The 16,832-nt window shown below is 55.8% G+C and overlaps 1 protein-coding gene across 5 annotated transcripts in view; it reads right to left on the bottom strand.

Annotated features, from left to right (window-relative positions):
- Nucleotides 1-892: 892 nt before the first annotated feature.
- LMO1 (LIM domain only 1) overlaps nt 893-16,832 on the bottom strand; it is a 56,068-nt gene continuing 40,128 nt past the window's right edge. For all 5 annotated transcript variants that reach the window (XM_067750030.1, XM_067750028.1, XM_067750029.1 and 2 more), the window contains 3 exons: nt 5,992-6,205; nt 3,078-3,203; nt 893-1,281 (listed from right to left, as the gene is read on the bottom strand). In XM_067750030.1, coding sequence (XP_067606131.1) covers nt 1,176-1,281; nt 3,078-3,203; nt 5,992-6,203 — 444 coding nt within the window. In that variant the 5' untranslated portion in view covers nt 6,204-6,205 and the 3' untranslated portion in view covers nt 893-1,175. The remainder of the gene's footprint in view (nt 1,282-3,077; nt 3,204-5,991; nt 6,206-16,832) is intronic.

Here is a 16,832-nt window from a genome sequence, read left to right as displayed (position 1 = left end):
TTCTGTCTGTCCCTACCTATCTCTGCCTACACATCCATCTACTTGTGTGTCCATCTCTCCTGCTTGCCAGTACACGTATGTGTCTGACTGTGTGTCTGTCGACTTGTCTGACTCTGCAGTCGTCACACATGGTCCCATGTCTGCTGGAGGGAACCAGCCTGTCCCAGGTCTCCCCGTGGTGTGGTGTTCGTCCTCACCTTGATGTGCTCTGTTTGTTTTCCTGGCTTTCCCCCTTCTCCTCAAGGGCACGGACTGTGTCCAGTCCATGATTCATCCCTGTGTCTGGTACTTGCAGCGCAGGGCTGAGACAGACAGATTTGCCGACGGAATGAACGAAAACCTCCGCCTGCGTGGGCTGAGTTAACAGGGAAACAGAATTGTTCTCACTCATCCAGGGGAGCAGAAAGGCAGGCCCCAGGTTGGGCCCAGGCTGTAAGGAAGAGACAGCAAATGCTGTCCGTCCCCATGAAGGTTAAGAGGGGTTTAAGAATGGTGCTCCCACAGCAGGGAGCTCAGGATTTGGGGTCCTACCATGGAGGCAGACCAGAGCTGGGTCCCTGTCTGGGCAGTCTGGGGGGTTTCAATGGTGGATGTAACACAGGAGCCCAGGGAAGGGAGGTTTTCATCTCGGGGGCCAGGATATATGCTCTGCCAGGGGAGGGGGAGGACACCCTAGCCCCACCTTCTGGCTCAGGGGGTGCTTGGGGTTGTCCCCTCCCCTCCAGCTTGTTCCCGCCAAAGCCCACCTGGAGCCACCCTGCCGGCAACGGCATACACTAGAGCCCCAGGCACCCCCCACCACCACCACCAAGGACCAAGGGGAGGTCTTGTTTTACTCCCAAGCCAAGGGGAGGGGCCCCAGGTCTGTGTCAGTCATGTGATCAATGCAGAATAACCTCCCCGGAAACATTCATAAGTTTAATCCACGCCAGTAATAAAATCGCATTACATTTCTCATAAAATAAATGTTCCCATTTATATACAGAAGACAGACTGTACAGGCCCAGCCTGGCCCCAGGAGGGGTCACACACAGACGGGCGGCGCTGGAGGAAGGGCCCTTCCTCCCATCGAGGACAGAGGAGCTGTAATCGGCAGGAGAGCGGCTGGCCAGCCGGGCGGATGGGCGGGCAGGCGGGCGGGCAGACGGACGGGCCGGGCGGCCAGGCGCCGGGCGTCACTGAACCTGGGGCTCAAAGGTGCCATTGAGTTGCCCCTCCTCATAGTCCATCTGACACAAGATCATGTTGTTCTTCAGGAAGAATTTGTCTCCCACACAAAATCTGGAAAATCCAAGCAGGAGAGAGAGGCCATGGAGGGGTCCCAGTGGACGGTGACGGCTCCAGACAGGACCCCGCCCGGCCCAGGAAGTGGATGTGTGGGAAGTGAGGTCCCGGGGAGCCTGCTCCTCGAGCTTTCCAGAGGGGATCCCTGAAAGTCTCTCGGCCAGGCCCTGCAGCCTGGGGCGTAAGACACACAGATAAGCCCGGGCCACAGCCCTTCCACATAGTCAGAGCTCCTGTGGAGGTGGGAGCGGGGCTGGGGTCGGAGGGCAGGTGTAGAAATAATGTACCTCAGTGCCAGAGAGGGAGAAAGGGAGGAGGAACAAAGAAATAGGAGAAGACCAACGGAGGAGAGGGAAGGAGAGAGGCAGAGACGGAGCACGAGGAAGGGATAAAACGGCTGGCTTTTCCAACCCTCTGTTCCCCTCCCCAGCTTAAGGAAACGGCTCAGGGAAGGGCACTCTTCCTCTAAACAGGATCTGTGGGTTTCCGGGAACATCCTTCCAGGAGGAGGTGACGCTGTCCCATCATCTTCCCTCGAACCCAAAGAAGGCCCTGCTTTGCCTCTCTGCCCCTCTCGGTCCTCCTCAAGCGCTGGAGGACTCAGCCCTTCCCACAAAGACGTGCCCAGGGTGTCTGAGGCCTGTAGTGGGACCCCAGGGTCACAGGCTCAGTCCCAGCAGATCCCACTTCAACCACCAGGTGGCGCTGCAACTTCACCGAGCCCTTCCGGCAGTAGGTCTGGGCAGAGCCCCAGCCAAACCAGTACTCCCTGCAGGTCCCTCTGGACCTCACTCTCTGGGAACACTTGTATGAACTCCTTCCTCACCTGGGGGCTCCTGAGAAAAGGGCCTGGCTTCTGGGGCCCGGCCCCCAGCCAGGGTTGAAGCGCTCTGGCTCCTTAGGTCCCTAGGGCCTCCCATGGGGCTTGGGGCACAAAGTAGGGGCCAAAAGACCAGAAACAAGGCTGGGCTGGAACCAGAATCACAGAAATGAGTGACCGTTCCCCAAGGGGATTTCACCCTCCAGGTCTGGGAACCCTTTTTCGCTGGAATGTCCATGCGTGCTCCTGCATGTAGCACACACACACGGCACAGGACATGCATCCAGAACCCTTGTGCGCACACGTTTAAAACACGCATGCACAATACATGCATGGGACTCCTCTGGTGGCGCAGTGGTTAAGAATCCACCTGCCGATGCAGGGGACACGGGTTCGAGCCCTGGTCCGGGAAGATCCCATATGCCGCGGAGCAACTAAGCCCGTGCGCCGCAACTACTGAGCCTGCGCTCTAGAGCCCGCGAGCCACAACTACTGAGCCCACATGCCACAACCACTGAAGCCCATGTGCCTAGAGCCAGGGCTCTGCAACGAAAAGAAGCCACCGCAATGAGAAGCCCGCGCACCGCAACGAAGAGCCCCCACTCGCCACAACTAGAGAAAGCCTGTGCGCAGCAATGAAGACCCAATGCAGCCAAAAATAAATAATAAATATATAAAAACAATAAATGCATGGACACTACACACACTGCACACAGCTCATGCATGGCCCCGTCCATTACATCTGCACACAGCCTGTACTCCACAAACACGCACGTGCGGTATCGGAGGGCACACATTTGGCTACAGGGCTCAGGTGTACATAAAACACACGCATGAACATACATGCTCACAACAACATGCACACACAGAACCCGCATTTGCATGCATGCCTCCATGGCACTCCTGGTCTGTGGCAGCAGGTGTCGGCTGGGGTCTGCTGAGTGTGTTGGGTCTGTTACGGGCCAGCACTCACCTCTGGTTGCAGAGCTGGCAGGCGAAGCAGTCGAGGTGATATACATTGTCCCGGGCCCGCATCACCATCTCGAAGGCTGGAATCAGCTTGCTGCAGGCAGCGCAGTTTCCTGTGGTGCCGAAGAGCCTGCAGAGGGAAGGGTGCAAAGGGCTCAGGCACCTGTTGGGGTGGTGTGGGGGGCAGGGGAGTTGCCTCCATCCAGGGCCCCACCTGCCCTCCCCCTGGTTCAGCAGGTGGGCCTGGGCAAGAGGGAAGGAGCACAGGTGACAGTGTCTAGATTCTGCTAAGAGAGAAGGCTTCAGAGAAATTGGCGCATTCACCCAGGAAGGAGACTCTGGGGACCCAGGTGTTGGCTGACACTGCCCGTCCCCCGGCTTCACTGACAATGCCCCCTCCCAGGCTTCCACTGGGGTCCCTCAAGCACCTGAGGTCACCGGAAGAACACTGGGCTGGGCCCTGAGCAAGGACTCCAGACTCACACAAGCCTGAATTTAGAGACAGTCTGCTGATCATGGGCTGTGTGTCCTCAGGCAAGTTACCGAGTCTCTCTGAGCCTCATTTATTTCAACCGTAAAATGGGGACCATAATGCATTCTTCACAAGCTTGTTGTGAAAACCGTAACCTCTCAGTCACAGCCCCTTTAGTTAATGCCTATGTAGCGTTTGCTATGTGCCAGGCACTGTTCTAAGGACTCTCCAAAGATCAACTCATTTAATCTTGACAACAACCCTATGGGGTGGTCTTTCTGCTACCAACTCATGGTGTGACTTGCCTAACTCCCTTTTTTTTTTTTTTTTTTTTTTGCGGTACGCGGGCCTCTCACTGTCGTGGCCTCTCCCGTTGTGGAGCACAGGCTCCGGACGCGCAGGCTCAGCAGCCATGGCTCACGGGCCCAGCCACTCCGCGGCATGTGGGATCCTCCCGGACTGGGGCACGAACCCGTGTCCCCTGCATCGGCAGGCGGACTCTCAACCACTGCGCCACCAGGGAAGCCCTAACTCCCTTTTCTTGAACCTCAGTTTATCCTTCTTTAAAATGGGAAGGCTGGACTAGATGATCCTGTTCAAAGGTGCTTCTAAAACAGGACTGATGCCAAAAGGAAGTTCCAAGGCCAACTGGCACAACGCCTCTTTGGGGCAGGCACCCCTCCTCTTAGCTGCTGGTTGCAAAGCTCTAAGGACGGGGAACTCACTCCTTCCCCATGTAGGCCAGTCCTTGGCTGAATGTTCCAGGGGTCTGAGCCAGCCAGGCCTCTGCTCTGCAGACTGGCAGCGCAAGCCCCAAGTGAGGCAAGGGGGCTGAGAGGCGGGCGGGAGGCCCTCTAATCCCTGATTTGTCCAGCTCAAGCGCGGGCGCCTGCAGATGAGCTTGGCTCCATTATTCATCAGCCTGAGCTGCCTGGTGGCTCAGATTAAGGCAGACAAAGGCCGGGCCAACAGCATCTGCTTGCCAAGAGGGGTCTTTCTGGCCACCAGTCCAATGAGAAGTGACTGCAGAGAGGCAGGCTCTGGACAGCCATTCTCAGGGGCTGAGCAGCTCAAGGAAGCCCCGCACCCACGTCCACCCCGGCCCACTGGCCCACCAGGCCCCGAAGTCATTCCTGAGCCTCTGCCAGCGTCCGGGAGAATACCTTCAGGCTCCGGTAGCTGGCAGGGCCCAGGATGCTTGGGGGCGCATCAGCTCTGTAGATGAGCCCATCCTGTACTGTGGTCGTCCCTCTCCAGGTCCTGTGGACTCGTCAGATGGTCTGTCACCTCCCCTCAACCTGGTAGGTTCAGCCCCCAGGTGATGTCCTAAACCTCCAGACCCGGAGACCCCTTCCAGGTTGCCGAGGGGTGAGTCCCCAGAAGCATACTTAACCCCTCCTCCTGGCCTCAGCATCTCTCCTCCAGCCCCAGTCAGGAGCACTGAGTCACACATCCTGGTTTATAGCACCACTTAAAAAAAAAAAATACTCCTGCAAAGGCAGAAGTTAAAAGAGAAGGTGCAGGCAGGTAAATCTTAGGCTCTTCGGGGAAATAGGGGAGCCTCTGCTGATGACCCCGCCCTCCCCCCCCTACCCCCCCGACATGCCCAGTCCTGAGCAGAGGGAGCCCCAAGAAGCCTGGCCGTGACCTACTAATTAATGCGATGGGCCTTCCTTCCCCGCAAGGCCCTGCCGCCACCCAGCAGCCTGCATGGGAGCCAAATGCAGATGTTGGGTCTCAGCCAGGCCCCTGCTTTGTGGCCTCCTTCCAGCCTTGCTGATGTCATAGATGGCCTGAGGGAGGGTTAACTGGGGAGGAGGAGCCCCGGGGAACAGGATCCAGGTTGTGGAGGAGGGTGGGTCAGAGCTCTGAGGAATGCCAGGAGGGGAAGCGGTAGTCTTTTCACCATTCACAGAGGGGTAACCTGAGGTGGGGGAAGAGGTTCAGGACTAGTTCAAACCCAGGTCTTTAAGTTCCAGCATCAGCAGCTCTTCTAGGGTCTGGCTACCTACCAGGCTCCCCAGGCGTGGGGGTGTTTAATCCCAGGGCCCACCTGGAAGATGGGGAGCTGGGCCCTGGGGAGATTGAGAAGGAGACCGTCAGGCCAGAGGGGCCCAGGGAAGTCAGAGCTTCCCCACCTGCTCCTGGAAGCCCCTCTAGGGCGTCCCTTCCCAGATTTCAGGGACGGGGTGGGTCAAAAGCACCTGGCAAAGGCAGGGCCAGAGCCACACCGGTGCCCTCGGGAAGCTTCTCTTGGGTGCCCAATGGTAGCAGATGTGCCCGCCCAGGACCCGTGCTGGGCACTGAGTCCAAGGGGCAGGGCAGGGGCGGGGATGAGTGCAGGCAGGATGCTGGGGCTAGAGCAGGGCAGAGCGGTGCCAGCCTTGGAGGATGGGGCTTTCTGAGCAGAAGGGCTGGGGGGCGGATGGGGTGGGAGGCCGCCCACCTCAGGTAGTCGCGCCGGCACAGGATGAGGTTGGCCTTGGTGTAGAGCGTGGAGCCCACCTCGCCCAGGCGGCAGTCACAGCAGGCGCACTTGAGGCAGTCCTCGTGCCAGTACTTGTCCAGCGCCTTCAGCAGGTAGCGGTCTTTGATCTTGCGGTTGCAGCCCGCGCAGCCCTTCTGCTTCCCTTTGGGCTGGACGGAGAGCATCGGCATACCTGCGGATGGACAGACAGATGGACATGGTGGGCCCTGCGGCTCCCACCTCAGGGTACATCCCTCTGCTTCTCTCTGCTGCCCCCTTCCAGGAGCCCTCCCTGTCTCCCCAGCAGCTGCCTCCCCTGGGCCTGGGTCCCGCCCTGGGTGGCCTGCATGGCACGGCCTCCTCCCCTGCCCTGTGAAGGTCCTCCAGAAGCTGCGGGAGCCCCGCATCTGCTCTGCTGCAGGGCACACAGCTAGTCCTCAGGTCCGCCTCCTGAGTTGTTCCTCTCCTTCCAGCCACTGCCCCCTGTGCCGTGGGATCCACGGTAGGTCTCCTCATGCAGCCACCATCCATTGGCTCTTTCGGCAGCCCTGAGAATGGAATCTCGGGCTTGGGGTCCACTAGAACCCCCAGATCTTTTTGCCACCTCAAGACTTCCTCACACTGCTGTGTGCTTGACCATTTTAACCTAACACGTCAGGCTACAGCCTCTTGATTACGGAGGCGTCAAGAAGAAAGTGAGGGCTTCCCCGGTGGCGCAGTGGTTAAGAATCCGCCTGCCAATGCAGGGGACACAGGTTCAATACCTGGTCCGGGAAGATCCCACATGCCGCGGAGCAACTGAGCCCGTGCGCCACAACTGCTGAGCCTGCACTCTAGAGCCTGCGAGCCACAACTACTGAGCCCCCACGCCGCAACTACTGAGCCCCCACGCCGCAACTACTGAAGCCCGCGTGCCTAGAGCCGGTGCTCTACAACAAGAGAAGCCACCGTAATGAGACGCCTACGCAGCGCAACGAAGAGTAGCCCCTGCTCGCTGCGACTAGAGAAAGCCCGCACGCAGCAACGAAGACCCAATGCAGCCAAAAATAAATAAAATTTAAAAAATAAAAAAAAAGAAGAAAGTGAGATGCCCCTGTGATACTCCCAGGGGGCAGCAGGAGCTCTGGAACTCCTGGTCAATGCTTGGGGAGGTAGCTGGGCCTGGCCTAGTTGACACTTTCCTCAGGAATGTTTCTAGCTAGATTCAAACTTCCTACCTGCCCTAGCCTGAGGAAGGGGAGCACCGGTGACCCAGCATCCTTGCTCATCCTACCAGGATAAGAATCTTGGAGACACTGGCCCTCTCCCAGGGCCCATATGAGCTTCCCGACATACAAGGAAGTGGTAAGTACAAAAGACAGGAATCTCAGCATAGCCTTGACCGGAGGGAGGGGCAGACCTCCCACCAGGCAAGCATGTACACTCACGCATACCCCGTGCACACAGGCAAGGTGTGCAGGCGTGGGCATGTGTGTGCACAGAGGCACAGGCTCCTAGCCCCCGGCCCTGAGGCCATAGGGAGGGGCAGTTGAGAAGGAGGTGGGGACAGATGTTGTCTGGGAACCTGGACATCCATGTGGAGTCCTGAGGCTCGAGCGTGGTGAAGACTAGGCTTGGAGGGAAGTGCGGAGAGTCTCAGAGCCCAGCTGGATGGTGGGGTTGCCTTGCACTTGTCTAAGTCTAATTGACCCTCACAAGGGCTCAGATGGGTTGAGGGGTCACTGCTGGGGGGAACAGCCCACGCCCTCCTGCCTCCTCGTTTTCCAGCAAGCCCCCGAAGACTCCCTCCCCCTGGGCCCAAGGTCTCCACAGGACTCCTGCACTCTTCAGGGCTCTGGGTTCAGCTCCTGTTCCCTGGCATTCCTCCTCTCCCTCCCTCCCCCTCACTGCCCCCAGCCCGGAGTCAGAGCTGCTTCCTTTCCCTTCCCTCTTCTGGGTTGTGACCCTTCCTCAGGCTCCAGGAGAGAACCAGCTTCCAAAGAACCTCAGTCTCAGAATCCACAGAGGTCAGGTGAGAGGGGCCCCCAGAGTTCATACAGGCAAATGCTCTCATTCTACACATGGGGGAACTGAGGCCCAGACAGTCCAAAGAGCTAGTGTAAGCCACTGATCAAGCTGGCCTCTGGGGTTCTTCCTCCCTCCTATGCTCTGTCTCAGCCTCGCTGCCTCCTCAGACTTCTCTTGGAGAGGGGGCGGCCCCCCAGCACCCGGGAGCAGCAGGACAGGTGAGGGCAGGAAGGAGGCAGCGCATCCTCCCTCCTCCAGTGCCCGCGGGGCCCATCTGCTAGCTGGGGAGTTTGCTGCCTAATTTCCTTAATGCAGCTCTACAGGTTAATTGGTCTGAGAGAGTGAGGGGGCTCAGGCCCGCCTGTGTCTCCTCTGACAGGGGCCAGCCCGGTCACAGAGCTCAGGGGAGCCCGGAGAGGCCACTGGGGAGCAGGCCCACCCGAGAGCTAAGGGGGGCCTGAGACGCTCCTTCCTAGGCCTGGCCTACAGGGATCAAATGGGGGAGGGGTTCAAAGAGCTGGATATGGAAAGGTCTGGGGGCTCCCAGGGTAAAACTACTGTCCCTGGGGCCTGTGGAAGGCGCGCCCAGCCAGCATAGCTATGCATATACATTCCAGCTTGGAAAACCCCAGACCAAGCCTCTCTCTAGTCCCCTCACGGCTAATTTTCCCCTTGCTCCCCAGGGCTAGCAGCAGGCCTGGCTCCCTTCCCAGCAGCCCTGAGCCCTCCCAGGGCTCTATACTTGTGGTATCACTGGGAGGGGGGTGAGTGGCTGGAACATCATTACTCAGGGGATACATCTGGCCCACTAAGTTATGCCCCCAAATGAAGGGGGATCCCAGCACTAGGAGCGTCTGTCCTGCTCCATCTTCCGCCTGGCCTGGCTCCTAGAGAGGCTGAGCCTGCAGGGCTGTGGACCACATGGTAGCCGGTAATTCCATCACCAGTGGGACCGAGCACCTAGAGGATGCAGGGAGGATGCGGGGAGCAAAGCCACACGCTGTCCCAGGTCCCCCGCCTGGCATACAGCAAGTGCTCTGTAAGGCCTGAATACACTGCTTTAGGGTGCTGGACTCTGCTTCCTGGGTCCTGGGTTCTTTAAGAAGCCACATGGCTTCTGCCAGTGTCTGATGTCCACTGAGACACGGAACACCAGGCCCAGCCTGGCTGAGGAGGTCCCAGAGCATCTGGGGACCATGAGCTTTCTTCGCCTGGGAAGGCTGAGGTCCTGGGAGAAGTCTGACTCACCCCTCCCTTTTTTACCAAGCACCCACACTGTTTGCCCTCATTGGGCTAGTCCAGGAGACTTGAAAACACTCCTGGAAAGGTGAAGGGCCTTTAAGGGGGGCATCTATAATCTCCTTCTCCCAAATAGAGCAAGATGTTCCCCAGAGGGTCTGGGTCCTCCCTTCCTGTCCTGCCTCCCCAGCTCCCACCCAGCCTGCCTGTCGGCCCTGCAGACACCTCTTCCCTCCCTCCTTCCCCTGCCCGGCTCTGGGAGCTGAGCCTCGGGCCATGCACTTTCCATTAAGGAGATAGCATCCCTTTGCTGAAGTCCATTTGGGATCCATTTTAGTGTTATCTAAAAATCAAATCTACATGGTAATCCTTTTAATGTACTCCCGACTTTAGAAAAAAACAGCGTCGCGCTCCTTCAGGAAAGGTTTGAAAGCATTACCCAGTAATTACTACTCACTCACGAAAACACTGACATTTTACAATGGACGATGCTTGCCCCTGCCTGCGCGTCTGGGCTCACGCTCAGACGCAACACACGGGACCCAGCAAAATAAACCAGTTCACTCAGCCCATGTGTTCCCCCAAATCTCAGGGTGTGAGGGGGACGACATTTGCGAGGAGATGGGCCAGACTCCTACCCCGCCTCTCCCCTGGGCGGGCTGATGGTGGAAGGAGGCAGCCTCCCAGTCTGACTCATCCGGCTGCCAGACACTTACCCTCAGCTCTTTAATCTGGGGAAAAGCCAGACAGTCCCGGTGACCGGGAGGCACTGCCAGAGGTCATTCAGCTCTTCCCGCATCCTCGAGAGTGGTCTGCCAGGCCAGACCCAAGTCCTCAGCAACTCCTGCCCACCTATCCCAGGACAGCGTGTCCCTCAGATGGGACTTCTCTAAGGTGCCAAGGCCACCGGCTCCCGGTCCCACCCGTGCCTCCAGTTTGGACAGCACACTGAGCCCGGCTGTGCAGCACTTCCTCTGCTCACAGTGAGCTCCTCTGAGGCAGGTCCTCCTCCACAGAATGCCCACCCCATCCAGCCCCATGTCAGGTCGTGCCCTGTGGCTCTCCTGCTGGAAGCCACCGCGGCCACCACTGGGAACTCTACCTGGCATTCGAGGCCCCCTCCCACGTGCCAGCACCCCCTGCATGGCACTGCTGGCTCTGCTCCCTATAGAATCCCAGGAATAATATCCCTTTCCACCCTGCAAATGGATCTCATTTGCTTCTGCCCTAGAGCCTTCCCTCCGCCATTGCTCCAGGAAGAAATGCCTTGTCCTGCCTGTCCCACTCTTCCCCAAAGGTCAGAGTCAGCAGTGGAGTTGAGGCTAAGAGCACAGACTTTGAACTCAGAGAACCTACTTTCCAATCTGGGAACTGTCCCAAGTAGCTGGAGGGCTTGGCACAAACCCCTTTACCTTTCCAACGGTCATCTGTGAAATGGGGCCATACTAGTCTCCTTCCACCAGACTATAGTGAGGGTAGAATAAGGTTCTGCAGAGGAAGCCACAGCACAGGGTCCGGCAGCCAGCTGGGACCAACAAACAGGAACTGGTGTATTGTTAACATGCACCCTGGGATGCCTTTCCTGTTCTGACACTTGTTTTTTCGCTCTTTTAACTTTTTATCTTGACATTTCAAACTTCCAGATTTTGCAAGAATAGAAAGAATTCCTTTACCCTGATTCTCTAAATATGAACATGTTGCCATACTTGCTTTAACCTTCTCTGTTTATCTATCCATCTACCTCCCTCCCTTCCTATAATTCTTTTCCTGACTCATCTGAGAGTTGGTTTCAGACATGAAGCCCCTATACCCATAAATACTTTGGTTTGATTTCCTGAGAGCAAGGACATTCTCTCACGGAACTCCAGTACAATGATCCAAACCAGGAAATTATCATTGATCTAATACTATTATCTATCCGTTCAGATTTCATCAGTTCCCCCAATATCTTTTATAGCAAAATAAAAGTCTGGATCACGCATTTCGTTCAGCTGTCAAGTTCAGTCTACTTAAATCTGGAAGAATTCCTAAGCCTTTCTTTGTGTTTCAAGACACTAGCATTTTTGAAGAGTACGGGCCAGTTATTATGGAGTTTCCTTCAGTTTGGGTTTATCTGACACCTTTGACTATATGACCTTAACTCCTCTGTACCTCTCTGTTATAAAATGAATATGAGAATAGCCCTCATAGAGTTTCCATGAGGGATCCAGGAGCTAATACGTGTGAAGTGCTCAGGACTAACCGAACCTGGCGGTCAAAAGTTAGCTCTGATTGGTGTCACCCCATTCAGCACATGGGGAAGGATGACCTTAGTCACAGCTCCATCTCAGGCTGCTACAACAGTGATGGGCACATTTGAAGGATATTACCCGATTTGAATGTGCAACCATGGTTCAAGTCACACAGGCACTGGTTAGGGTCCAGCATTACCCAAAGGATAGTCTAGTGGCCACTGCAAATGTGTGCAGGAGGTCAGCCCCATCTGTCCCACAGGCTGCTTCAGGGACAGTCAGAGGAGAAGGGGGCTGTGGCAGCTCAGGGGGCGACAGTTCAGGGCAGGTCCCTCTGTGTGCCCTGGGAGGCCTGGGGCACAGGCAGGTGCAGGCTTGGGATTTCTCATCGTCTCTCCACATGCCTCAGTACTGTTCCAAATCCATGCCCACACAGCAAAACACAGCTGCCCAGCACAGTGCTGGGGCTTCCTTTTCTCACACTGGGGGACAGGCAGGGAGCCTGGGCTGGACTCTTCTGGGGGCTAAGGGCATTCTGCAGGGAGATATCACTGACTGAACACTGAGCAGTGCTCAGCTCACAACTGCTTTATGAGACGGGTACCATGCAGGCCCCATTCCTGTCTACCGTTGACACGTTTTCCCCCCTGAGCCTGTCCTAGGCTCCGCTGCTGGTGTGGGGCACCTGCCCCTCCTGCAGGCAGATAGAGCAGGGGCTCCATGGATCAGCTCCTGTCCGGCCTCCTGTGTGGAGCCCTGTTCTTGATCCTGGATAAATCACTGTGGCTCTCAAGGCCTGTCTGTCTCCCCAGCTGCACAGTGGGAATGATTCTAGCTTGTACTTCTAAGGATGTCCTCAGGCGCATGTAGGATAAGACCTTGCATTAAATGCACCTCTTTCATCACAGAAACCAGCAAATACCCTTCCAGATGAAACCTATTCCCATTTTAACAATGGGAAAACTAAGGCACAAGAAAGGTTGTGACTTGTCATGGGTCACACAGAATGAGACAGAGCTGGGATTTGAACCCCGGCAGCCTGTCTTCAGGGTCCGAGGACTGGACTAAACTGCTCTGATGCCAGGTGGTGCGCTGCTTACCTTGAGATGCTAGTAGACCGGGGAGGAAGACATCACAGAGGTTAGGAGACACAGAAGGTATGCACATGTAGGTCACACGTGCAAACATACACAGCCGCACACATACTTTCACACATACGTGTCATCACACACATGCGTACAAGGTCCACGAGAGGCGGGACTGTGTCTGCTTATTCTCCCCAGAACAGCTTTATTCCAGGCTCCAGCACAGCGCCAGCATACGGTAGGTGCTCAGTAAGTTGCATGAAAAGACAGACCCCTGCATCCAAGGACACGCACGCATGGGTGTCACATAAAAATAGACACACACATACGCCTGAGCCGTCACATGCACACTTACGGCCTTTTAAAAAACTACCCTTCCAAAAAGTGGATCGTAGCTATAAACCAAGCTCTGATTTGAACAAAACCCACGAATGAGAAGACTGGTGCTCTGTTTTTAATTCCACTTGCCCCAGGAAATGGAGGAGCGCAAGCCCTGAGGTTTCGCCCACACGGACCCAGGCAAAGCAGGGGAAATTATCCAGAAGTGATCAGTCCCACAATTGTCACACCCATGTCAGCTGCTGGAGGGGTAGGGTCTGGGTCCCTGCCACCTGCAAGGTGCTTGTACCCAGCGCGGGGCCCACACCCGGGCCTGGAACTGCAGAGTAGGATCCCAAACAGAGCCAGCCAGCGGCCCCTCCTCAGCGTCAATCCTGTTTAATAAGGAAATTTGAAAGTGTAATCTAATTTTGCAGAATTTCTTTAAATCTCGTTTTCTCAGAAGTAACTTCATTTCGCATGGACACATCCAGCCTCGTGCGAAGGCCTCCATTTCACACCAGTTTTATCTCCACAATTTCTCGTCTCACTGCACTCCTATCCCAGGGCCTTGCCACGCACCAGGCGAGGCCTGAACTAATAGCATTTCCTACTCATTTGGAATCAAAAGCCAACGAGAACAACTGTTGAAGCGCACGGCTACAGCCACCTAGAGCACGCTCATTACCGCCTCTCTGCACAACCTCTCGCTGGTAGCTGCTCATTGGATTTGATGAGGGAGGGAAGTGGGGTTCCTGTGGCCTCCAACTCCCCTAGGTGTTCGGGGGCTTGGCTCCCGGGATGGCGGTCAGCGCGGCGGGGGGACGGTGCCCCTCAAGGGGCTCCGAGAGAAGAGGCAGGCAGGTACACACTGACGGTGGTCCCTGCAGACAAGATGGCCTCAGCTGGAATTCTGACTCCATCACTCCCCAGCTCTGCCTCAATATACTCACCTGCTAAATGAGAACAGACTACTTTAAAGGATTATTTGGAGGACTGAATTAGATAATGGACATGAAATACTTATAACGATGTTGGACACAGTAGCTTAAAAACAATCAACTAAGAAAATTTATGCACATCTGATGACCCCCCCCAATTCTCTTCCTAGGTACGCGCCCAACAGAAATGAGAGCTTACATCCACCAAAAGAGATGTACGACGATGTTTGTAGCAGTTTTCGTCATAATAGCCCCAAACTGAAAACTACACAGATGTCCATCAACAGTAAAATGGATAATAAACTATGCTATGGTCATACAATAGAATAGTACACAGCAATGATAAAGAATGAATCGTCAGTACACACCACAATGTGCATTAATCAGACAGTATAATGTGGAACAAGAGAAGCCAGACACAGAAAGGTAGATACTGTATCATCCTATTTATATGTAATTCCCAAACAGAAAACCGATTCATGGTGATCAATGTCAGAATAATGGGGTGTATCATCACCTGGCAGGAGGTGTGGGGAAGCCTGCTGAGGTCCTGGATATGTCCTTTATCTTGATCTGGGTGGTGTTTAAATGGGTGCATACATAACAGAAAACGTCACTGAACTGAACATTTGAGACTTGTGCCTTTTACTGCATATATATGATACCTCAGCAACACCAAAAACCTAAGGAGACCCCTCAGTCTCCGTCAAGACTTTATATGCCTCTTCATAAAGCCCACCATTTACCCGCCGTTCACTACATCTGTTGTCTCAGTGAATCCTCATTTTAACCCTGAGGCACTAAATGATTACCGCACTCGGCAGAGGCCCAGAGAGGTTCAGGCCATTACCCGAGGTCACACAGCTGACAGGTGGCAGGGGGAGGATTGGAGCCCTGGCCTGCCAGAATCCAGAGTTCCGTTTCTCACCCAGAACACACCCCGTGGCCTCCCTGAACAGCCCAGGTGAAGAAGGTTTGCTGGGGCAGCATCGGTGCAGCCCGGACACAGGTGATGCTAGGGCGGCATTCAGGGGGGCAAGCTTAGAGCAGGGCCCGGACTGAGACCAGGAGGAATGACAGGCAGTGCACTGTCTCCAGGCTCTGGTGGGTCACAGGCTACTGCTTCTCACCTGTTGTTCCTTCAGAAGCTCCTGCTGCTGTGGGATCTTGAAAGGGCTTCTGGCAGGGCCAGAAAAGGGGACACAGACCAGAATCTAAGGACAAAGACAGCACAGGGGCTGGGAGGGGAGCAGGAAGGCCATGCAGAGGCAGAGCAGAGATGTTTGCATCGCAGCCTTGACAGAGATGAAGAAGCCTCACTGGGGAGAGCTGGGCTGTGAGGGGAGAGCTGGTGGCTCCAGACCCAGAGCCACAGAGTCGGGGAGCCTCCGTCAACGGCCAGGGGCTCTGTGTGAATGAGGGGAGGGGGGAGGGTGTGGGGGGAGCTGGAGGTAAGAAATTGAAAGGGGGTCCAGCAAACGCTTGCGGTCTCTGAAGTGCCAAGTTCCTCCTGGTCTCCGCAGATCACCACAGTAGAGGCCGACGGAAAGCACTGTCCAGTCCCATCCCCAGACAACTGCGGCGTTTGACCACATGCCAACACCTCGCACCGAATGCCTACTGCGGGCCAAATGCCTTATACTCGCTAACGCTCTCTCTCATCATGACCCTGAGGTCAGGGAAATCACACAACCGGCCCAGGGGCATCCTGTGAGTGGCCAAGCAGTGCTTTGGACCCAGGCCGCTGGCCAGGAAATGCCCCACCCCCTTCCTGCTCTCTCTAGAGGCAGCATAGTGTCATTTTTTTCCCTAAGCAATGGGGTAAGTGAACTTCTTCTTGGACCCAAACTGGGCCCTGCCAAAAGAAGGCAGCTCTGAAACACACCTTACAGGGACAAATCAGGGAAGGATGGGCCTCTGGTCCCCAGTATCCCCCCAGAGGACCCATTTCCTATGCAGCAGGCATTTCTGCAGTAGGTTCTAGCAGAGACAAACATCCTGAGGAATGGTGGGTCCAGATGCCTAAGCCCGCGGGGACCTTCCAGTGTGGAGAGATGGAGGGGCTGAGGAGTTTCCACACGTACCTCACGGGTCTTCCTTGCTGAGGGAAGCCGAACCCAGCACAGCCTGCTGTTGGGCAACGGCTTTAGGGGACCCAGTCGATAACTTGAAGGGGACCTGGACAATGTACCGAGAGACACGGGAGCAGCTGCAAACAGAATCTGAGGGGCGCTTTGAAACATCAGAAGCTGCATGTGCTCTTTGGAGTTTGTCACAGGGAATGACGCCTACGTTAACTGCATAGTTATCTGCGACGTGTGCTCCTCCGGCACGGGTGTAGGCCTTCTCTTCTCATCCTCAGGTTGTCTCTGTAAAGCCCCAGACACATCTAGAAAGCAACAGATCCAAAATAGTCCTCTAGATCTCCTCCCCCGAAACCTGTACCCTTACCCAGGCTTCCCCTCACAGGCCTGACACCATCATCCAGCCGGGTGCTCAGGCCAGAAACTCAGAGTCCTCTTCAGATCTTCCATCATCCTCATCCCCTCTTCCCTGCTTGGTCCCCACCCCGTCCCACCTGCTTCTCTCCGTTTCCAGAGCCACCACTATCTCTCACGGCACTATCAGCTAAGCACCCCACCAGCTCCTTGTTTAGGATCTACAATCCAGCTTCAAACAGCAGCTGGAGAAATCTTTCAAAACAAAGTAGGTCAGGTCACTGCTCAGCTTGAAACCCTTCCTTATCTTCCAGTGGGCTGGGAATACCATCCACACTCTTCATGAAGCCCAGGGTATCCTTATGTGGTCTGGCCTCTGCCCCTCCACCCCCAACGTGCTTCAGCTACACTCCAGACCTCCCTTCTGCCTCAGGGCCTTTGCACCTGCTGTTTCCCTCTTCCCAGAACACCCTTCCTTGTGTCTTCATGTGCCTGGCTCCTTCTCATTTGGGGGCTTCAGCTTAAATACCATCTCAGAGAGGCCAGCCTTGATCTCTTTAT

This window comes from Pseudorca crassidens, chromosome 9 (genome assembly GCF_039906515.1).
Source record: "Pseudorca crassidens isolate mPseCra1 chromosome 9, mPseCra1.hap1, whole genome shotgun sequence".
Lineage (NCBI taxonomy): Eukaryota > Metazoa > Chordata > Mammalia > Artiodactyla > Delphinidae > Pseudorca > Pseudorca crassidens.
Note: the sequence above shows the minus strand (reverse complement) of the source record. Positions and strands in the feature narration are given on the sequence as shown.